Genomic DNA, 24225 nt, shown 5'->3' on the forward strand with positions numbered 1-24225 from the left:
TTTTGTACCTGAGGTTCATCTGACAGCAGAGCAACTGTGGTTAAGAAAAAGTGACAACTGAGATCACAATGAATCACTGTTGGTTGACAGTATTTTATTCTTCACTTTCATCCTGACTTCTAATTTCGTTCTTGCATCTTCCCTTTCTTTTGTCTTCTCTTGTTTTCTAACTGTCACGGCTTCTTTTTTAGAATTATACAAACCGTACAGTACAGAAAGAGGCTATTCTGCCCATTGAGTCTGCACCGACCACCCAGACCCTACTCCCATATCCCTAAGTATCTACCCACTAATCTCTCTAACCTACGCATCTCAGGACATTAAGGGCAATTTGTTTTAAACATGTCCAATCCACCTATCCCGCACATCTTTGGACTGTGAGAGGAAACCGGAGCACCTGGAGGAAATCCACGCAGACAAGAGGAGAATGTGCAAACTCACACAGACAGTGACCCAAGCCGGGAATAGAACCCAGGTCCCTGGAGCTGTGAAGCAGCAGTGCTAACCACTGTGCTACCATGCCACCTTTGTTCCATAACCACCATTAGACTTTTAATTCCAGAGTTTTATTGAATTCAAATTTCACCAGCTGCTGTGATGGGATTCGAACCCTGGTTCCCAGAGCATTACTCTGGGTCTCTGGATTGCTAGTCCAGTGACAATACCACCATGCCACTGCCTCCCACTTCTCGGTAGCCTTGCCTCCAAGATGGTCCAGGTCATTCCAAGAGTTAAAGATTAATCCCCCAGGGGAAAGCTAAAAGCAGTCCAGGAGAAATATCTTGGGGGCCATTGAAAATGCAAATGTCTTGTTTCTTCTTTGAATGCTTTTGATTATTAATTCTAAAAGTATTCGACAGGAGGGAAATTTAACTATTTGGTTTATTGTTAAGGGTCTTTTAATCCAACAGCAGTGTTCCGAATCTGAACAAATGGGGTGGGGTCGAGTCAGAGTCGAGTCATTTAAAACCAAGACAGCGTGGAACCTCCTTTTTCAATGGAGGTCAGATGAGGAGATGGCAAGCAATCCATTTGGAGGAGGAGGGTTGGACATTTAAATCATATAGTGATGTTTCACAGTTATTAGATTTTTGATGGAAACTATTTCCTAGGCCTCAGGAAAACCCAACAGATGAAATGAGGTGGGAAGGTCTGGACAGCCTTTATAGCACTGCCTATAGCTCCAAAGGAGCTTCCTCCCGGCTCTTCAAGTTACTTAGTTGCCCCAGTCACTATTTCAATATGCATGCTCCCTACACTACCATTGGAACAATCCATTTGCCCCTTTGCCTGCCCTGGCTATTGTTGGACAAGCTCCCCCGTCCCTGGTATCTGAGTCGCATCACAATCAGAGCTCCTCACAGTCAGAAACCCTGCTGTCCCATGATTGGGGTGATCAGAGACCCTGTGATGGGGCGCCCCCACTCACCCTCTATTTGGAGATCTCCCCATGTTCCCAACCGCCTCCACTGCAATTGAGGGCACTCTGTGATTTGAACAGCTCCACCTATCATCAAGACCCTCTGCTCCACCCCCTCCCCCCACCCCACCACCCCCCCACCACCCAACCTTCTCCCAAAGCCTCTCCATCGAGACCCTCTCCTGAGATGGTAATCTATCATCACTGCCCTCTGCACAGTACCAGCTCCCTGTTCAGCTCAGTTAGAGGCTCAGGCTATAGGCCTTCCACCCAACAGGTCTCCCACCTGTCAATCCGCCTGGCTGTGGCTGGAAAAGTGACCAAAAATGGATGTAAAGTTGGCAGGATATTGGGAAAATCCCTTCTCCCAAGTCTGACATAAAGTCTCACTCCAGGGCCTGTTCATTTTCCAATTGGTGAGTCGGTCTGGACTGGCTTTGCAGCATTGCGAACCTGAGCACAAGAAGGTTATGTTCACTACATTTGGGGCAAAGTGAAGGCACATGACATTACATGTGAAGAGTTTCTGATCACTGAGTCATCAGCAGGAGCTGTCAAGTATGCATCATGCAGCTGGCACAAGAAGAAACTGCAACAAAGCAGGTGCAGCACTCCCAAATTCCTCTTTCACATCTCCCAAGAATCAGTTCCAGAGGAATTGGTGACGTGAACATAACTGAGAGGATTGGCCCCCGGTATTCACTGGGCCAGGGTTTCGGAGTGGCAGGGAGGAGTCACGTTTGGAAAATCTGGATTTAAACAGCACACTGTGAGGTAGATGATCCCGATGAGGGAGTCAAAGGGAGATTGTAGGGGTTTAGAATGGTGGGATTCAGGCAGAGTGGGGAGATTGTGAGGGTGGCAGGGTGTTTACAGATCAGCTGGACTTCACTGCGGCCTGTCCTCCACCTCAGCAGTGGTGTAAGTGCACCCACCTGACAGATCCCCCTCATCCCGCCTGCTTCTATTTGCCGAATGTCCTGAGCTTCATGAAACATGACCAACATCGGTTAATAAAAGAATCACTTAAAGTACAGGCCTTTGAAAAGCTCCAAGGACTGACCTCTCTCTCGAGAGTGGGTTGGTCTTCTGCTTCTCATCCCACCTCCTTCAGTACTGAAAGATGGCAAGTTCGAAACAGGTTTAATTCCTTAGAACCACAGAATCCATACAGTGCGGAAAGAGGCCATCCAGCCCATCGAGATTACACCAACTCTCTGACAGAGCATCCCACCCAGGCCCTCCCCTCTGCCCTATCCCCAGAACCCTGTGCATTTACCATGGCTAATCCACCTAACGGACATGTGTTTGGACACTAAGGGACAATTTTTTTTGCATGGCCAATTCACCTAACCTACACATTTTTGGAGTGTGGGAGGAAACCGGAGCACTTGGAGGAAACCTATGCAGTAATGGGGACAATGTACAAACTCCACACTGTCACCCAAGGCCAAAATCGAACAGAGATCGCCACCACTGTGAGGCAGCAGTGCTAACCACTGCACTCCCATTCCTATTCCAGATTAACATTTTAATCTCCCACCTGACCCAGATCCCCCCGTTTTGTGTGGAGAATGGGACTGGGGATGTAAAATGACCCCTGTTTCTGTTTTGAACTTCAAAATGAACTGAAACCCCAGATGTCCAGAAGCAGGTTTCTGCAGCTTATCAGCTCAGAATCTACAACTGAACTTCTTGATATCACAAAGACCGCTCAAGTGGGTTTTCAGGATTTATGCAGAACTGTCCCAAGCAGTGCCACTGATGCCTTTGCTTCTGTTTCCGCAATCTTTCCATTAGATATTGTTCGTTCCAAAAATTTGTATTAATAATAGAGAACAAATCTGAAGAAGCCTAGTCTTGATTAGCCAATCATATTGCAAAGAGTGAACCATTAAATTGATTTCTTAAAATTCAACACATTTCTGATGTTGGAATGGAAGTGAACTATGTTGGAAATCGAATTTCAATTATAACATAAGAAATAGGAAATAGGAGCTGGAGTAGGCCATCTAGCCCTTCGAGCCTGCCCCACCATTCAGTAAGATCATGGCTGATCTGTCGTGACTCAGTTCCACATTCCCGCCCTCTCCCCATAACCCTTAATCCCCTCGCTTATCAAAAACCCATCAACCCGCGTCTTAAAAATATTTAGCGAGGCAGCCTCCACCACCTCAACGGGCAGAGAATTCCAGAGATTCACCACCCTTTGAGTGAAGAAGTTCCTCCTCAACTCCGTTCTAAACCGCCCCCCCTTTATCTTGAGGCTGTGCCCCCTAGTCCTACTGTCCTTTCTGAGCGGGAAGAGTCTCTCCACCTCTATCCTATCCATCCCATTCATCATCTTATATGTCTCAATGAGATCTCCCCTCATTCTTCTAAACTCTAGCGAGTACAAGCCTAGTTTATTCAGCCTCTCCTCATAGCTCAACCCCCTCAACTCCGGTATCAGCCTAGTAAATCTCCTCTGCACTCCCTCCAAGGCCAAAATATCCTTGCGTAAGTGCAGCGACCAAAACTGCACACAGTACTCCAGCTGCGGCCTCACCAATGCCCTATACAGCTGCAGCAAGACCTCCCTACTTTTATATTCAATCCCCCTCGCTATGAAGGCCAGCATCCCATTAGCCTTCCTGACCACCTGCAGGCTGGGTTTTTGCGACTCATGCACAAGGACCCCGAGGTCCCTCTGCACCGTCGCCTGCTGCAGTTTTTCGCCCCGTAAGTAATAGTCCTTCCTACCATTATTCCTACCAAAGTGGACCACCTCGCACTTGCCAACATTAAATTCCATTTGCCAGTTCCTGGCCCACTCGCCCAGCCTATCTAGATCCTTCTGCAGACTCTCCACACCCTCCGTGCAATTTGCCGTTCCACCAATCTTGGTGTCATCAGCAAATTTCGACACCATACACTCGGTTCCCTCCTCCAGATCATCTATATAAATGGTAAATAGCTGAGGCCCCAGCACCGACCCCTGGGGCACTCCACTAGTCACCAACCGCCAATCCGAATAGCACCCATTAACCCCCACTCTCTGCCTCCTATTTGACAACCAATCCTCTATCCACGCTAACACCCTACCCCCAACTCCATGCCCCCTTACCTTCTGCAGTAACCTCTTGTGAGGTACCTTGTCAAACGCCTTCTGAAAATCAAGAAAGACCACATCCACCGGCTCTCCTCTATCCACCGCCCTAGACACATCCTCATAGAACTCCAATAAATTTGTCAGACACGACTTCCCCTTAACAAAACCGTGGTGCGTCTGCTCTATCAAGCAATTCCCCTCAAGATGCCTCGCTATTTCCTCCTTGATGACGGATTCTAACATTTTACCTACAACAGACGTTAAACTAACCGGCCTATAATTCCCTGCCTTTTGCCTGCCACCCTTCTTAAACAATGGCATAACATTAGCCATTTTCCAATCTTCCAGCACTTCCCCGGAATCCAGCGACGTTTGGAAAATAACCACCAAGGCATCCACTATCACCTCCGCCATTTCTTTCAGAACCCTCGGATGCATTCCATCCGGTCCTGGGGACTTGTCCACAATCAGCCCCTCCAGTCTGTCGAGCACCACCTCTCTAGTAACAGTAATGTCATTGAGACCCTCCAGTCCTACCACCTTTCCATCGCTAACACCCGGCAAATTATTCACGTCCTCCTCCGTGAAGACCAAAACAACAAAGTTATTCAAGACCTCAGCCATTTCCCCATCCCCTACCACTAAGTCCCCCCTCTCATCCTCTAAGGGTCCAACGTTCACCCTAGCCAGCCCCTTCCTTTTTATATATTTATAAAAACTCTTGCTATCCTTTTTTATATTAAGCGCTAGCCCAGCTTCATAGTTTCTCCTACCCTTCTTTATCAACTTCTTTGTCAATCTTTGTTGACATTTAAACCTCTCCCAATCCTCTTCTCGCCCACTACTCTTAGCTACTCTAAACGCCTCTGCTTTTAATTTAACACTTTCCTTCACCTCCTTCGTTATCCACGGCTTGTGTTGAACTTTAACCTGGTGTTGTGAGATGTCTTACTGTGTTCACTGCATTCACCAGGGGTTTTTGCCCTCTCCACATTCCTGGGCATATATCTGCCAATCAATCTGAATAAAGCCGATTGGATTTATAGTTTCACTATGTTTCACATAGCTGTGCTGAGCTGAGGAGAAGAAGGAAATGTAACAAACTATTTATAACATGAGATTGCTTCCTCCCAACATTTGTTGGGAGTTGCAGTTCCTGCTGTTGATTGCATGCTGCTGCTCTTGCCTGTGGTCGAGTCTGAGGCAGACCTGTTTCATCTTCAATCTTAACCACGATGGCCACAGCTTTAGAGTCTGTTCACGTCAGCAACACCCTGTGTTTTGGGGTTTTCTTTAGTCTGGCATTGAAGGCAAGATCACAGTGACTGATGATTAGTTGACTATCAAGAGACCCTCAGTGCCTGACCTGATAGAGTCCTGATGTGGGTATGCCGGCGTTGGACTGGCTTAAACACAGTAAAAAGTCTGACAACACCAGGTTTTAGTCCAACCGATTTATTTGATAATAGACTCACAAGCTTTCGGGGTTAGTCCCTTCGTCAGGTGAATGGAGAGTTCTGGCCTCAGACAGAGCATATAAAGCACAGACAGTTTAGAGATTACTGATTAGAATATCGGTTGGACTAAAACCTGGTGTTGTCAGACTTTTTACTGATATAGTCCAACAGTGAACGTACCTCGGCTTTGGTACACTCCAGAACCTGTCCACATTGGCTCCTTTCAAGCACTTCTGAGCAAATGGGATCCTCCATGTTTTGTCACAACCCTGTTTAAACTCATCCTGAAAGCATAGATCTAACCAGGTCGAGACTCATTATCCAGATATCTTAAAAATCTCCTTATCATTTCCTCCTGCCAATGTGAAAGAAATAACCTGCATCATGTTGTGCCACTCATGACCTCAGGGCATCTCAAACTATGTTGCAGCTGACCTAGCAGACACTTGAAGCATAGTCATTGTGGTAATGATGGAAATATTGTGATTGATTCAGCAGTGAGATTGTATTTAAGTGGCTGGTTGGGAGATAAATATTTCCCAGAACACTGGGGAGCTGGGTGGTGGGGGTGCGGGGGGATGGATTATCCCTGCTGACTCGCGAATAGCACCTTGAAATCATTTACATCTCATTGAGAGGCCAAATGGACTTCTAGTTTTGTGGTTTAAAGGGGTGATTTTGGAAGATGCCATATATATATGGACTTTCGAAAGATACTTGACAAAGTGCCACACAACAGACTTATACAGAAAATAGCAGCCCCTGATATTCAAGGGGCAATGACATCTTGGATACATATTTGGGATAGGAGGCAGGGAGTCTTGACGAACAGATACGCTTCAGGCTCGAAGGAGGTGTGTAGTAGGAGGTGTTTAGGCGGCATGGTGGCACTGTGGTTAGCACTGCTGCCTCACAGCGCCAGGGACCCGGGCTTGGGTCACTGTGTGTGCGGAGTTTGCACATTCTCCCCGTGTCTATGTGGATTTCCTCCAGGTACTCTGGTTTCCTCCCACAGTCTGAAAGATACGCTGGTTAGGTGCATTGACCTGAACAGGCGCCGGAATGTGGCGATGAGGGGAATTTCACAGTAACTTCATTGCGGTGTTAATGTAAGCCTTACTTGTGACTAATAAAAAAACTTTAACCTGGGAGTCAGTATAGAATCATAGGGGGTCACTCCTAAAATATAAGTCAGTTCGGGTCAAGTGAGATGTAAAAACTTTAGAAGTCTTTTACTAGGCCCCAATCCACCTGGTTCTGGGGTTAGCAGAGTTTGAAAAGAAGGCAGGCAGTCAACCTTGGGGGAAGGTTGGCCATTTAACTATCAGAACTATCATAATGAGACTGCGTGCCTCACATTGAACTTATTTCCCAGGCTGGCTGGGCCTCCCTGGTCTCAGGAAACCCAATAGTTTAGGATGCGGGTGTTTTGGGGTGAGGGCTTATATTGTTGGGGGTTAGGGGGATGGAAGGACGGGTGGGTGCCTTCACAGCACTGCTTGGAGGTCGGGAAAGGATAAGACTGTTTCTCTCAGCTCACCGAGTTTGCCATCTTCCTTTGCCATCCCAACCGCACCCCCCTCCACCACTGTGCACAATCAAAAACCCATTTATCCTCCCTCCCCCTGTAAGCCCCAACATGCTCAGGGAACAAATTCCCCCTTCTCCAAAACAACCTCCAAATTAGAAGGAATGCACCCCCCGCCACAACAAACCTCTGATTCACCCTCCCTCTTCATGCTCCTGCTGACACAGCTATATTAGAATCACAAAAGATTACAAATCAAAATGAAGCCATTCTGCCCTCATCAACTCTACGCGAGCTTTTTTGAAGAGGAATCTAACTTGCCCCACCTCTTCACTCATGCCCTGCATTCCACCTCCCTCCTCCCCCCACACTTTCTTGGGCTGGTTAGACTGGAAGGAAAGGTTGATTGGAAAAATGTAGCTGAACAGTGGGTTTCTTCAAAACAGAAATGGTCCAGATGCAGTCAAAGTAACCCTACAGTGCCATTTGGCCCATCGAGCCCTCGCCGACAACAATTCCAACCAGGCCCTATCTCCGTAACCCCACGCATTTATCTTGCTAATTCCCTGACACTAAGGAGCAATTTTAGCCTGGCCATTCAAAGTAATCTGCGCATCTTTGGACTTGTGGGAGGAAACCGGAGCATCATGGAAACTCACGCAAACACTGGGAGAACATGCAAACTCCACACAGACAGTCATCCAAGGATGGAATTGAACCTGGACCCCTGGCGCTGTGGAACAGCAGTGCTAACCACTGCTGCCCATTCCCTTATAAGTGAAAGTTAGAGCAAACAAATCCAGAGCTCCCTGGATGAAAAAGGAAATAGTAATTAAGATAAGAAAGAAAATGTGCTTCTGATAGGTTTCAGATAGAAAATACAGTTGAGAACCAAGAGGAATACAGAAGGTTCAGAGGGGAATTGAAGAATCATATTCCAGAAATGAAGAAGGATTATGAGAAAATAACTGGCAGTCAACATAATGGTGTTTCCTAAAGTGTTCTGTAGGAATATAAATAGTAAAAGGGAGGTAAAAGGAGGAGTAGGGCTGATTTGGACCTAAAAGGAATTTATATATGGAGGCAGGGGGCACAGTTGAAGCGTTAAATTAATACTTTGCATCTGTTTTTACCAGGGAGGTAGACGCTACACAAGCCGTGGTGGCAGATGAAGAAATTGTGCCCCGAGAAGGGTTCAGAATTGATAAGGAAGAAGTGTTGATAGACTGTCAGTATTGAAAGTTGACAAAGCACTGGGACTGGATGAGATGCGTCCAAGGATATTGAAGGAAGTGAGAATGGCATGGCCATAATGTTCCAGCCGTCTTTACACTCAGGAGAGGTGCCAGAAGACTGGAGAATTATATATATTACACCCCTGTTCAGAAAAGGTTGTAATGATAGCCCGAGCAATTACAGATCAGGAAGTTTAACATCAATGGTGGGCAAGTTTCTAGAAGAAGTTATCGGGATGGAATTAGATAGTCGCTTAGAAAAATGTGGGTGGATTAGGAAGAGCCAGAATAAATTTCTAAAGGGAAAAACTGCATTTAACTAACTTGTTGCAGTCTTTTGAAGTGGTAACAGATAGTGTCAATTTGGGTAGTGCTGTTGATGTGGTGTACGTGGACTTTCAGGAAGTCTTTAATACATATCGGGCTTGTCAGAAAAGTTATATTTACATGAAGTAAAAGGGACACGAGGACAAAATTGGATCAATAATACAAATCAGAAAGTAATGCTTAAGGGATATTTTTTCGGCTGGAGGAAGGTTTGTGGTGGTATTCCCCAGGGGTCGGTATTGTGACCCATGCTTTTCCTGATGTATATTTATGATCTAAATCTTGGAGTAGTGGGGACAATTTCAAAGTTTGCAGATGGTACAGACTTGGAAGTTTTGTAAACTGAGGAGGACGGTATAGAACTTCAAAAGGATACAGACAAGTTGGTGGAGTGGGCAGGTAGGTGGCAGATGAAGTTCAATGTGGAGAAATGTGAGGCGATGCATTTTGGTAGAAAGAACATGGAGAGACAATATAAAGTAAAGGGTAAAATTCTGAGGGGGGTGCAGATCATTGAAGGTGGCAGGGCAAGTGGAGAGAGCAGTTAATAAAGTGCATAATATCTTGGGCTTTATTGACTGGAGTATAGAGCAAGATTATAATGAATTTATACAAGACACTAGTTAGACCTCAGTTTTGTGTACAGTTCTGGGCACTATATAGGAAGGATGTAAATGCATGGGGGAAAGTGCAAAAAAGGCTTAAAATAATAGTTCCAGGATTAGACACTTCATTTATGAGGGTAGATTAGAGAGGTTGGATCTATTCTCCTTGGAGAGAAGAAGGCAAAGAAGCAATTTGATTTAATAGAGATGCTCAAATCGTGAGGGAGCTGGACAGAGTAGATAGGGAGAAGCTGTACCCACTCTTTAAAGAACCAAGAATGAGAGGGCACAGATTAAAGTGATTTGCAAAAGAAGTAAGTGTGATGTGAAAAAAAAAACTTTTTCACACAATGAGTGGTTTGGGTCTGAATGCACAGCCTGGAAGTGTGGTGGAAGCAGGTTCATTCGAGGCATTCAGGAGGCCATTAGACGCTTATTTGAATGGAAACAACGTAGGAGTTTGAGTAAAGATAGGAGAATGGCTTTAAGTCATGGTGCTGAGTTGGAGAGCTGGTGTAGACACAGTGGGTCGAATGGCCTCCTTCTGCACTGTAACAGTTCTGTGATTCTGTGAGGTCTTTATCTAATTCTTATTTGAAAGCTATTCTGTCTGTAACACCCACATAATCAGACAATGCATTGCAAATTCTAACGTATAACAAAATTGCGAGGGTGAGGTAGGAAAGGAACATTAACCAACAAGACTGAGAAAAGAGAGAAAACAGAGATTCTACTTCAATTGAAACCGAGTGTACCGAGTTAAAATCAGACCTACATTAGATAGAGGGCAGGATTTTCCATGTAACCCCGCCAGTCATCACGGGTTTTCCGTTGAACGCTGCCAGAGAAACCATGACGGGGGTGCACCCTCAGTGGGACCAGGAGATCCGGCCAGCGAGAACAGCCAGAAAATTCCGGCCAAGGAAAACACAGAAATGGAAAGAGAATTGCGAATAACAGAAAATCGGGTTAAAGAGAAGAACACAGAGAGTAACCAGAAAGATAATGGGTGGGATTGTTCCATGGCCTGCTTCACGATGGCAGGAGGTGGTGCACTGCTCGCTGACGGCAGGATTTTACGGTCCCGCGGTTTTCTGTTGAATGCACCCTTCACCGCTGGGAAACCTGTGGCATGGATGTGCTGTTGACAGGACCGTAGGATCCCATTGGCGTAAACGACAGCAAGACTTTGGCAAAAGAGATAAGACAGGAGACTGACAAACGGAGAGCAGAATTTTCTCACTTTTTGGTTGTGTCAACTCACATGGGAAAAGCAGGGCGCAGCAGCCACCTACATTACCAACTTTCCCTGTCATATCTTTAAACACATGTAAATTAAGTAGGCAGGTCCCACGCATCATGCTGTTGTGATCAAGTTAGGTTTTTAGTGCTCTAATCTGGCAATGTAATCTCACAGTTTTTTCACCAAATCAAAAATCCCCTGTTTATCTTTTTCCACTCAATTGTTTCACGTGATGAACAACACAGCACGTGTGGTCAATCACTTGATTTTTGTCGTCCTCGTTTCAGTTGGAATTCTGCTTCAGCACAAATTCTGTCTTGGTTAAAATTCAACAAATTGGGAAGCAAAGCAGACAAACTCTTGCACCCTTTAGCACAGATAAACCACCAACAGCATCAAAATTAGGCCAGGTTCATTGGCTAAGCTTCTTACCACAACTTCAGTTTTGGTATTCCTATATATAAGGAAACAGAGGGGCTTTCCTGTTGAAAAAAAGGAGAAATAGCTCATTCTATTGTTGTTTTCTCAAATCTGTGAGTGTGCCTACAGAGTCAGGGTTATAACTGACAGAAACAAGGTAAATGATATCCACCTATTGCTTTGTAGAAAATATTCAGAGGGATAGAAATTAATCTGGGTCACGTTTTTAGGCCCAAAGAGGTCACGTCTAGCCTGGAATTGGGCCTCATTCAAGCTTCGTCAACATCTTTTGAGTGAATAGCCCAGGTAACACTCCCCATGAAGAGAATGAACTCCAGCTCTCTGGTAAGTTCTGGCAAGGGGACTTGTGTCCTTGACTGGGGGGAGAAGCAGGGTAGGGAGGGTGCGGGAGGAGAGGTGGGGTGATGCGATGTGAAGCAGCCATTACAAGGACTGGGAAATCAGGAAGAGTGCTCTGGCTGCTGGGGGTTGCCAAAACAGGCCCATGCTGATCAGGAAAAAAATCTTACACTGGGGTCCTTCGACCAGCATTAGAGCTCTAAGAATAGCTAAAAATAGTGCCCATGACTTTAGCTTAGGACTGACAACTGCCATTTAAATCCTCTGCCGAATTCGTCACTCCTATTTCACACACAGAAAAAGGGCACCATACCAATTTCTATCCCAGATTGTTTTATTGCCAATTAATACAACTCTCTGCAAGTGACTGAAACACAGTAAATGGATGAAACATAAATGCCACTCCTGACTTCAGGACTGCAGGGTCACTCAGTTGGATTTCCTTGAATCGGTTCTCACTGATCAGTAGATAGAATATTTCTCATAATGTGAAATGTGGGGGATGCCAGTGTAAATGGAGTCATTATATCAAGTCATCAAACTCCTCATTGGAAGTGTACACTTTGAAATTTGTTTAGCTGAGTCGATAAGAAAAAAAACCTAATGGTAACTGCTGCTAACCAGATGTTGGAAGCATTACACAGAGATAAATATGGTTGATGCACTATCAAGTTTCAAGGCTTTTATGTTTCACATGAATGATTGTGACTGCATCTGGTATTCAAGACGTGGCCTGAAAAGGGCAGATGACATCCTATTGATTGGACGATATAGCTCAGCACTCCGTGTGGTTTGTTTAGTGTTGTTCCATTGTGGCACTGCTTGGTTTGCTATCACTGCCAGATCTCTTTCAGCCTCTACACCATCTAATTTAATGCCATTCATTAAATATGCCATTGAACTTGTGCCACAGTTTTACTGATGTGCCAGACCTTCATGCCCTGCTGTCCTCCTAGGTTAGTATCATCACCAGCTCATATTGCCATTCAAAATGCGAGTGATTTCCAATCAGTGAACCTAGCACACATCCCTGGGACACTCACGTCATCTTCCCAATCCACCAGCAGTCCTCCGATAAGAAACTGTTGATTTCTCCCTTTCTTCCAATTCCCAATTATCTCAAAACATTTCCTTGGATAATCAATTGTCCTTTTCATTAACTCATCCACAAGTCATCATAGTATGTGTTAGCATGTGCTAACCATGCCAATTTTCTCAATACTTGGACAAAGTAATAAATCCTGTTACAAAATCCAACTCAGTCTGCCTTGTATTCTTAAAACTAATAACGAGTTCTGGGTTATGAATGGTGTTTAGGAATTAAACTCTAGCGGATTAATACAAAATTTGTAAATACAATCACTTAAATTAACGCAAACTAGTTGGTGGCAAATGTCAGAATTTATTTTTCATACATAATAGTTATTTTGCTCCAAATTTAATATCATCAGGAAACATGGGAGAAGAGGAAAATAAAGCCCATTCCACATTGGAGCTTAGAAACTAGAACATAGCTCAAATCCTCGAGTTGCATGACAGGAATGTCTATAATGTATTGTACAGTTTTCATTGGACTTTTACTTCCATTGTGTGCAAGCTGAAAATATAAGCTCTATATACTAATATATACTAAGGGCATCAGGCACACATGGTTGGGGATGCCTCCATTTCATCCCTGGCCTGATGATCAATTTATTTCTCTGCGTGATGACATGAATTCAACCTCATTAGCTCCAGCTTTTGTTCCATTACCTCCATGACATCTCTGTTTCAGTTGGAGCGCTGGGCAAGCCAGAACATTCTCCAGCTGAATATTACAGCATTAAAGCTGAAAGCATCCAGTTCAGTCCTGCTTCCATTTCAAACTTCACATTGAAGTTTCTCTTTCTGTCCATCACATACTCTGGCAGCTTGCTCAGCCAAAAAGGCACCATCCCCGTTCATGGGTTAACCATTGGTTCAGATTCCAAACCTTATCCATTAAATTCTGAGGGCTTGGGATCCTTCCTTAATCCCTAATTCACAAGCGCCTTCATTTACCTTTCCATCACTTCCAGGTTTGATTGTTTTGGATGCTCCTCACCTCCACCTAAATCCCAGCCCATCCAGAAATCCACCTTGACTTCCAGCCTGACACGATCCCATGGGACTGCAGGTGTGTTTTAAGAACATAAGAAGTAGGAGCAGGAGTAGGCCATCTAGCCCTTCGAGCCTGCCCTGCTATTCAATAAGATCATGGCTGATCTGAAGTGGATCAGTTCCACTTTCCCGCTTTCTCCCCATAACTCTTAATTCCCCTGTCTATCAGAAACCTATCCACCCATGACTTAAATATATTTAGCGAGGTAGCCTCCACCACATCAACGGGCAGAGAATTCCAAAGATTCACCACCCTTTGAGTGAAGAAGTTCCTCCTCAACTTTGATCTAAACAGCTCCCCCCTTATCTTGAGGCTGTGCCCTCTAGTCCTGCTATCCTTTCTAAGCGGGAAGAATCTCTCTACCTCTACCCTATCTATCCCTTTCATTATCTTATACGTCTCTATAAGATCCCCCCTTAGCCTTCTAAACTCCAACCAGTACAGACACAGTCTATTCAGTCTCTCTTCATAGGCTAACCCCCTCATCTCCGGTATCAGCCTAGTGAACCTCCTCTGCACTCCCTCCAAGGCCAATATATCCTTCCACAAGTGCGGCAACCAAAACTGCACACAGTACTCCAGCTGCGGCCTCACCAGTACCCTGTACAGTTGCAGCAAGACCTCCCTGCTTTTATATTCTATCCCCCTCGCTATAAAGGCCAGCATTCCATTCGTCTTCTTGATCACCTGCTGCATCTGCAGACTGGGCTTTTGCGATTCGTGCACAAGGACCCCCAGGTCCCTCTGCACCGTAGCATGCTGCAGCTTTTCGCCTTTTAAATAATAATCCCTCCTACTATTATTTCTACCAAAGTGGATAACCTCACATTTGCTAACATTATACTCCATCTGCCAGGTCCTCGCCCACTCGCTCAGCCTATCCAGATCTCTCTGCAGACTTTCCACACCCTCCACGCAATTTGCTTTTCCACTCATCTTCATGTCATCAGCAAATTTCGTCACCCTACAGTCAGCCCCCTCCTCCAGATCATCCATGTAAATGGTAAACAGTTGAGGCCCCAGCACCGATCCCTGCGGCACTCCACTAGTCACCAACCGCCAACCAGAATAGCACCCATTGATTCCAAATGTTTTGAGATGGATAGAAAGTTGATTATCAGATAGGAAGCAAAGAATTGGCCTAAATGGGTATTTTTCCAATTGGTAGGCAGTGGCTAATGAGGTTCTGCTGGGATAAAGAACAAAGAACAACACAGCACGGGAAACTGTCCCTTCGGCCCAATGAGCCCATGCCGCCATTTTAACAATGTACTTTTCGTCCTCCACCCTTGACCCATGTCTATGCTTATGGTATCCCCATTGGAAACCAGAATAAGGAGACAATTAAGGGGGATATGTGCTAGGACCCCAGATGTTCACATTATATATTAATGATTTGGAAGAGGAAACTAAATATATTATCTCCACATTTGCAGGTGATACAAAGTCGAGTGGGAGGGTGAGCAGGGAGGAGGATACAAAGATGCTTCAGCACAATTTGGACAGGCTGAGTGAGTGGGCATAAGCATCACAGATGTGACATAATGTGGCTAAATGTGATGGTGTCATTTGGTAGCAATAGTAGGAAGGCAGATTATTACTTGAATGGGTCTAAATTGAGAGAGGTGGTGTCCTCATGGATCAGTCGCTGAACTTAGCATGCAGGTACAGCGGGCAATAAAGAAGGCAAATGGTATGTTGGCCTTCATCACGAGAGGATTTGAGTATAGGAATAGGGACGTTTTACTGCAGTTATATAGGGTATTGGTGAGGCCACACCTGAAGTATTGTGTACAGATCTGTTGTCCTTATCTAATGAAGGGTGTTCTTGCTATAGAGGGAGTGCAGCAAAAGTTTATCAGGCGGATTTGTGGGATAGCATGGTTGCCATATGAGGAGAGTCTAAGTCAGTTAGGATTGTATTCATTGGAATTTAGAAGAGTGAGAGGGGATGTCTTGTAACTTATAAAATTCAAACAGGAGAAATTTCTTTACCCAGAGAGTGGTGAATGTGTGGAATTCAGTACCACAGAACGTGGTTGAGGCAAAACGTTGTCTGATTTCAAGAAAAAATTAGATATAGCTCTTGGAGCTAAAGGGATCAATGGATCAAGGAATGTTGGGGGCATGGGGGAGGGTGGATCATGATATTGAATTTGATGATCAGCCATGATCAAAATGAATGGTAGAGTCTGCTCAAAGGGCCAAATGACTGCTCCTACTTCTAGTTTTTATGTTTCCAAATCCCCCCTTTTGTCATCGTACCCACTCCGTGACTGTGTTCCACCCTCCCTTCCTCTGAAATTGAAATTGAATCAGAATTCCCCTGAAACCCTCCCTGAGCAAACTTTTTTTTATTAAGTTTTAAAGTTTATTTATTAGTCACAAGAAAGGCTTACATTAACACTGCAATGAAATTGCTATGAAAGTCCCCTAGTCACCACAGTCCGGCACCTGTTTGGGTCAACTTACCTAACCAGCATGTCTTTCAGAACGTGGGAGGAAACCGGAGCACCTGGAAGAAAACCCATGGAGACATGGGGAGAATGTGTAAACTTCACACAGACAGTGACTCAAGCCGGGAATCAAACCTGGATCCCTGGCACTGAGAGGCAGCAGTGCTAACCACTGTACCACCAAACCTTCTCTCTGACTTCCTGTCCAATAGAGTCACAGAGTCATCTCAACACAGAAAGAGGCCATTCAGTCAGTTACATCCATGTCAGCTTTCAGTGGAGCAGTCAGTCTCACCCCCCTGTTCTACCTTTGTAAATTGTGTAATTTTCTTTTTCCAAGCCCAGTTTTTGCCACCATTGCTGTGACTCTTTGCACTGCACCATAAACAGATGACATTAACACCATAAAATGTCCTAACCCGTGTCACAGAAGTGTTATTGGCAGTTATTTCTAACCACAATAGCAACAGGTTCTTCTAATTAACTGGAGGTAAACTTCAGCAGATGTTGGAAATGCAGGAAGTGGAGGAAGAAAGGGAAGGTTCATGCATCACGTCAGGGACTTTTCAGCAGTGAGATGTTAGAAATTAAACTGACTCAGGGGTGATAAGCCACAGAAGGCAGAAAGCAAGGAATGGGCTCATTGCCACCTTCAGACAGGGCCGTGTTGGATGTGTGAGCGGTTAGGATCCGGAATGCACTGTCTGAGATTGGGATACAAACAGATCGAGTCGATGCTTTTGACAAATAATTGAGCTTTACCCGGTGAGAAATAACTTGCTTGACCACAGGGAAGAGGCGTGGGAGTAGGGGAGCTGTTTTTGCAGAGAGCCAGCATTGACACAAAGGCTGAAAGGTTTTTTTCTATATCGGAACCACTCCTTGATTCTATATAAGTGGAGGTGCAATGGTTAGGCCACGTCCCAAGAATGGAAGCATTGTTCATGGCCCTGCACATGGAGGGACGAAGGACAGGAAGTTGAGAAAGACAGAGCAAGCCTTAGAAATGCCAAGTGACTTATCATAAAAGAGATTAAGGTGACTGATGTGATCAGGTTGATTAAGAGTCGACAGCAATTGATAAAGGCTGGCATTCTCTGGCCTCGCACGCCCCACTCCCACTGCCAGCGAGAACATAGTATTTTCCGCTCAGCCCAATCTCTATTCAGAGCAACGGGACTGGAAAATCCCAGCCGCGGGCGAGTTTGGAGAATTCCGGCCAGATCTCTCTTTGTTCACATTGCCGGTACTAAGCTGGTGGATAGAAATATAACAGTTATCGTGTATGAGTGTTATTTATCTGAAGGCGGGAAATAATGATTACCTCACAGGCTTTCTCTTTTTCTCTCAGCAGCTCGTACAGTTGGTAAGACCTTCTCCTCAGTGAACAGAAGCCTGACGCCAGGGAAAGATGCTCATGAATGCATCCAATGGATCCAGTCTGTGCCCACAGAAACATTGGGAGAAAGAGGTGAACCTGTACGCGATTGTCTATGGAATAATCGTTATTCCTGGCTTGTTGGGCAACAGCGTGGCCCTGTGGGTTTTATTTGGAAACATCAAAAGGGAGAAGAAGGCGGTGATTTTCATGACAAACCTAGCCATTGCTGACTTGGCACACATGTTGTCCTTGCCCCTGAGGATCTTTTACTACATAACCAACAGCTGGCCTTTTGGAAAATTCATGTGCTTGTTCTGTTTCTACCTTAAATTTCTCAACATGTATGCGAGCATCTTGTTTTTGGTCTGCATCAGCATCCAGCGCTGTGTATTCCTGATCCACCCTTTCAAATACAGTAGCTGGAGACGCAGGTACGACGTGGGCTTGTGCTTTATTGGCTGGGTGGTGGTCATCCTCATGTGCCTTCCATTCCCCATCATGCGGAACACAGACTCATTCAACAGCTCACTTTGTTTTGCATCTCTTCCTGTGAAACAAGTCAGGCTGGGGTCTTCCATTGTAATGCTCACAGCAGCAGAGCTCCTGGGCTTTGTGGGGCCCATCATCATCATTTTTACTTGTACCTGGAAGACTGCGCAGTCATTAAGGGAGAACAGCTCGCTGCCCAACAACCTAAGTGGAAGGAGAGCCTTAAAGCTGGTGTTAATGTGTGCCATTGTGTTCCTGATCTGCTTCGCCCCCTACCACATATTCTTCCTATTGAACCAGCTGACGTGGTTAGATGTCATTACGGACTGCACCATGCGGAAGAATATCCATATCCTGCATTCAGTATCATTATGCATAGCCAGCATGAATGCCTGTTTGGACCCTGTCATCTACTACTTTGTCACCTCTGAGTTCAGAGAGCAGCTTTCACGGACAAGCAGCTTCCTCGTACGGAGCCGCCACTTGAGCAGAGAAAGCACCACAAGTCGATAATCTCCACACAGTTCAGATAGTATCAGATGAATGGTTTGGGATTTATTCTGTCCACTGATCTGTCTTGCAACTGCTCACCGGTGGGTGTTCTAGACATTGGATCAGAAATCAGTGTAATGTGCATCTAATGGCCAGTGATGTTTGGAGCATCATTCATCTCGCAACAATTGTTAATCCATTCCTTCCAAGCTATCAGATATGGGAGCAACAGCAAAACCAGAGACCAGTATAAGTTGCTAGTAGTGTTTGAATGATTTCTTAAACTTTCCTGCAGTTGTGTATTTTATGTACTACCTGCCTGATCAGTACAGATTCAATATGCATTTTCTACCACATTTACCCACAAGGACAAACGTTTGCATTGTATCTTTCAATCAGACACCTGGACAGCGATTGTACTCAGTTATTCAGATGCAAAATAGTGGATTACCAATGCTTTTCTCAACAACATATTACTGCCTACTACCCATACCGAGGTCAGTGAACAGGGAGTCATTCATTCTGGTTGGTATTTGATTGAAATAATAGTAAGTAATGGGAATAATTTCTACAGGAAAACAAATAAACTGGTCATTTTAACCGGATATCAATGTGCAGTGTGCAGGCTGACATTGATAAGAACTTGGAACTGATTCAGTGATAGTGACACCCGCTGCAAGCCAGTTTTCTGATGCTTGAAGCAGTGTCGTATGTTTCACTCCAAGAGCAAAACAATTGTGGATGCTAATCAGAAAATCAGAACCTGAAAAATTGAGAGTTTTTCTCCTTTCTTGGAGCTCCACCCACGATGCACGTGTGTTCGGGGTTAAATGTGTCTCTGCAGTCATAAGGAATTTCCCTCCAACTTGAGGGCACGTAGTTGCGGAAATGTAAATGTTTGTGTAATTGTGAATTGTTGAAGCTGACGGAAAGATTTCTGGTTTGCTGCCTTATCTTGCTATTGCCATTTTGCACCGAGCAGATAAGCTCCAAGATGTCTGACCAATTAAACTGGCTTACGCTATTTCGAAACTTAGGTAGAAAGATTCCAGTTGAGTTTCATCGACAAGAAGCTGACAAACAAAGAAGGGGTCATCCCTAGCTGCTCCTCCATTTACATTGCAAAACGCGACAGTTATTCCACAAATAAACATGAACTAATAAGAATAGGCCACTCAGACATGTTCCAACATTCCTTTCAATTTCTCGAACTTTGCTCCATCTCCCTTGATATTTTTTACCTGATAAAAATCTGTCGATCACTGTCCTGGTAATGTTTTTTAAAAATTTTATTCCATCCAAAGAAACAAATTCAAATTGAATCTAATTCATGGTCCCCACGAAAGGGACAAACAAAATCCAAGCTGACAAGGTGAGGCGCTGTACCCCATCCTGGGCTTGATCTCATCTTCATCTCAGCTCAAAGGCCAAATTTCATAAGGCAAAGCCTCTGCTGAACCTCATCGGCTACCCTGATCATTGACTCTCCCCTAGCCTGGGGAGATGGAAGTGCCTGATCATTGACTCTACCCTAGCCTGGGGAGATGGAAGTGCCTGATCATTGACTCTACCCTAGCCTGGGGAGATGGAAGTGCCTGATCATTGACTCTCCCCTAGCCTGGGGAGATCGAAGTGCCTGATCATTGACTCTACCTTAATTGACCCATAATGCATCTCTCTCACCTCCAGCTTGAACGAACACGTGACATGGTTCTAATTGTGCCCCCCCCCCGATTCAATAAACTGCAAAAGACTTGTGTTTGCTTAAGAATATGATTAGAAATTGACTCCACCAATAATTTCAAGAATCCAGAATAATTACGGCTGGCAGCCTTAAAATGGACTTTAGCGGCAGAGTAATGCATTGCACCTAATGATGTAATGTTCCAGCTGAATAATATAAAACGACAAGTTTCTGATTTGCTGTGAGTTTTGTCACATTATAAACATTGATGTTTTATTCATTAGAGAAAGGTTTAATTCGGCTATGTTTTGGGCATTGCACATGATACATTTTTACTTTGGAAAGGAAAGCCACACGTGTTTCCTACTGATGCTAATCTAGTGAAAAATAACTGCACTCCAATTGAGAATTTACATTGGTGAGACCTGGTGCTTTGAAAGGAAAAGGTTTGACTGCAGCTGCAAGTTATAGTCCAGCAGTGACAGGGTGGGACCGAATGAATTTGCTTCACTGTTAGCAGTTCACATCTAGTCTGCTGTTTCAGCTATCTGTATTCAATTCTCTGACAAATCACTCTGGATGTTGTCAGGCCGTTCACAGACAGGGCTATTGAAGCAATTTTAAAGTTTGTTAGTCACAAGTAGGCTTACATTCACACTGCAATGAAGTTACTGTGAAAATCCTCTAGTCGCAACACTCTGGCACCTGTTCAGGTACACTGAGGAAGAATTTAGCATGGCCAATGCATCTAACCAGCACATCTTTGGACTGTGGGAGGAACCAGATCGCCTGGAGGAAACCCATGCGGATGCAGGGAGAATGTGCAAACTCCACACAGACAGTGACTCAAGTCGGGAATTGAACTCGAGTACCTGGCACTGTGGGGCAGCAGTGCTAATCACTGTGCCACTGTGCCCCATTTCTGCGTGGGTTTCCTCCGGGTGCTCCGGTTTCCTCCCACGATCCAAAGATATGCAGTTTAGATGGATTGGCCATTTGCAATTGCTCCTTAATGTCACGGAGACTAGTTAGTATAAATACATGGGGTTATGGGGATAGGGCCTGAGTGGAATTGTGGTCAGCACAGACTTGATGGGCCAAATGGGATTATATGATATGATTCAGATTCCAGCTTGCAGGGAAATGAAGCAACTGTTATTATTATGAGATTATACTTTTGCCGAGGGAATTAATCATCTTTGGTGAAACTTTGGTTTCCATGATATCCAAAATAAAGATGAAATAATCTTTAGACCAGGGGTGGGATTTTCAGACCCCCCAACCTAGCCCCCACCCACAGCGTGTTTGCCAGTGGCAGAGACAACTTCTCAGTGGCCGGTGGTGGGATCTTCCAGTCTCGCCGCTGTCAACATCATTTTGAATTGTTCACCAACTACACTGCCCTCCAGAAGATCCCACCGTGAGTTTGTTGGGGGGAGGGGGGCAGGTGGTGGGCTGCTGAACATCCCACTGCAGAGGCCCAGGAGATCCCGCCATGGGGGTGCGGTAGGCTGGAAGGGACGTACAGAAGATCCAGCCATCAGGGAGGGCTGAAAAATTCAGCCTTGGGTAGACGGCCTTACAATTTGCTCATTAGAACAGACTTTTAAACATGCAGAAATCTCTGCACCACATTTAGAGTAATTTTTGGATGCACTATTTAAATTAAGAAAGAGGCAAAAGTATTAAAGGACTGATTATGAAAAAACAACCCCCTTCCTTGAATCAATATAATACAATCAGTATGGACTATAGAGGCTGCTGGATCCAGGCACTGATCCCAGCCAAATTTCTTCACACTGATTGTGCCAGTTAAATGCCCCATAGTTTCTTATTGAGAGTGACTTTTCCAGAGGTTTGGTATGTGAGAAGGGCAGGTAAATTCTATTCTTTCACTCTGACCTCTGCAAGGAACCACACTTGGGGTGGCACGGTGGCACAGTGGTTAGCACTGTGGTCTCATAGCACTAAGGACCAGGGTTCGATTCCTGGCTTTGGGTCACTGTGTGGAATTTGTACATTCTCCCTGTGTCTGTGTGGGTTTCCTCCCACAGTCCAAAGATGTGTGGGTTCAGCGGATTGGCGATGCTAAGTTGCTCCTTAGCATCAGGAGGCTAGGTAGGGTAAAGGCATTGGGGTTATGGGGCTAGGGCCTGGGTCGAATTGTGGTTGGTGCAGACTCAATGGGCCACATGGCCTCCTTCAGCACTATGGGATTCCATAAAACACTTTTCCTTTGACAAAGCATAACCCTGGAGAATAAATACTAGTTGCATTTCTCTTTGCGATTCAGTTCTTGTTTCTTTATGAGTTATTTATCTTCAAAATGTTCAACATTTAGTCTGCATCCTCCACTGTTCAGGTATCAGCTTTCAGGTGTCTCACACACACACATTTGCAAATTTCAGTCCCACCTTCAAAATAATAGAAGACACCCCTTATATCCTACTGATTTACTCTAACCTTTGGAAGGAATTGGGGATTCACAAGCAGTCTTCCAGTTTAGAAAGAAGCCTCTCCAAGAGAAATGATTTTCTGATTGACCTCAGTATCCTGCCATTTCACAGGTACTTGTCAACATAACCACAGAATAGCCATGGCAAAATGTTAAATGGTCAGCTCCAACCCTTATAAATCTTCTGTGAATAGCAACAAATATTCACCCCTGTTGTATTACTAGCCCAATAAACATTCAGAGAAAATTAATGAAACAAATTCATGGCCATTTCAGGAGAAGCAGTTCCATCTAAATGTTCAAGGAGAGCTACAACTGCCAGTAATAAATTGGATGTACAATCAATGGGATGATACCCTTAATCCAGACAGTTGTGGGTGGACTAGCTGTAGCAATAACTAGAAGCTATTTCAATCCAGCTCTATTGCATTGTGATCCTAAATATTGATTTCTGCGGTTTGGCTGATAATTGATTTTTGCGGCTTGGGGAGTGGGGGGTGGGGCGGGGGTGGGGGAGGTGGAGGTGAGTTGGTGGGGGGGGGAGGTGAGTGGGGGGAGGGGTCAGGATATCGAATTTGATGATCAGCCATGATTATAATGAATGGGCGGACCAGGCTCGAAGGGCCAAATGGCCTATTGTTTCTTCTAGTTTGTTTCTTTGCTTCATTGGAGTCTTGATACTATTTCAGTAAGGAGAGATATTTTTACTGATCTATATTAGCAGTGTGTCTATGCAACTGATTCTGTGCATTACAGTTCTCTGCAATGAAACTGCCTGTGCAATGATTGCAAGACCAGTGTTAGATTTCAGGCTTGCCCCCTGCTGGTGTCTCAATGGCTGGATCACTGGAGGTGAAAGTGGTAGAAGCTGCGTGAAAATAAGAAATATCTTGATATTCGTCGATAAAACAGCCTTGAGTTTTAACAGTGGAGATCAGTATTCCAGGATTGAAAAGGGCCAGCAACCAAACTTTAAGCAAACATTTGCCAAGGCGGGGATCAGAACCAGAAAATCAAGATAGCGCTTGTTTACACTTTGTGGTTTCTGCTGCAATGCATAAATTCTGCAAACAATAACTGTACAAAGAAATGGCATCAGTAGATGACCAAATAAAGTCAAGGTTTATTTGTTAGTTACAATAAGGCTTACATTAACACTGCAATGAAGTTACTGTGAAATTCCCCTAGTTGCCACATTCCAGAGCCTGTTTGGGTCAATGCACCAAACCAGCACGTCTTTCAGGCTTTGGGAGGAAAGCAGAGCACCCAGAGGAAACCCACACACACACGGGAAGGACATGCAGACTCCACACAGACAGTGACCCAAGCCGGGAATTGATCCTGGTTCTCTGGCGATGTGAAGCAACAATGCTAACCACTGTGCCACCATGCCCCCCGTTTATGTCAGGTTTGGATACAAGTCAATTGAGTGTCAAGGGCAC

The 24225-nt window shown here is 44.8% G+C and overlaps 1 protein-coding gene across 2 annotated transcripts in view; it reads left to right on the forward strand.

Moving 5' to 3' along the window:
- Window positions 1-23264, forward strand: part of LOC145342305 (putative P2Y purinoceptor 10) — a 59614-nt gene extending 36350 nt beyond the window's left edge. The window contains exon 3 of one of the 2 annotated variants that reach the window (XM_080187771.1): window positions 17634-23264. In XM_080187771.1, coding sequence (XP_080043897.1) covers window positions 17694-18665 — 972 coding nt within the window. In that variant the 5' untranslated portion in view covers window positions 17634-17693 and the 3' untranslated portion in view covers window positions 18666-23264. The remainder of the gene's footprint in view (window positions 1-17633) is intronic. The other variant, XM_080187770.1, reaches the window with a different exon arrangement.
- The last annotated feature ends 961 nt before the right edge of the window (window positions 23265-24225 follow it).

Source organism: Carcharhinus amblyrhynchos, chromosome 4, assembly GCF_965287045.1.
Source record: "Carcharhinus amblyrhynchos chromosome 4, sCarAmb.v2.hapA, whole genome shotgun sequence".
In the NCBI taxonomy this organism is placed as follows: domain Eukaryota; kingdom Metazoa; phylum Chordata; class Chondrichthyes; order Carcharhiniformes; family Carcharhinidae; genus Carcharhinus; species Carcharhinus amblyrhynchos.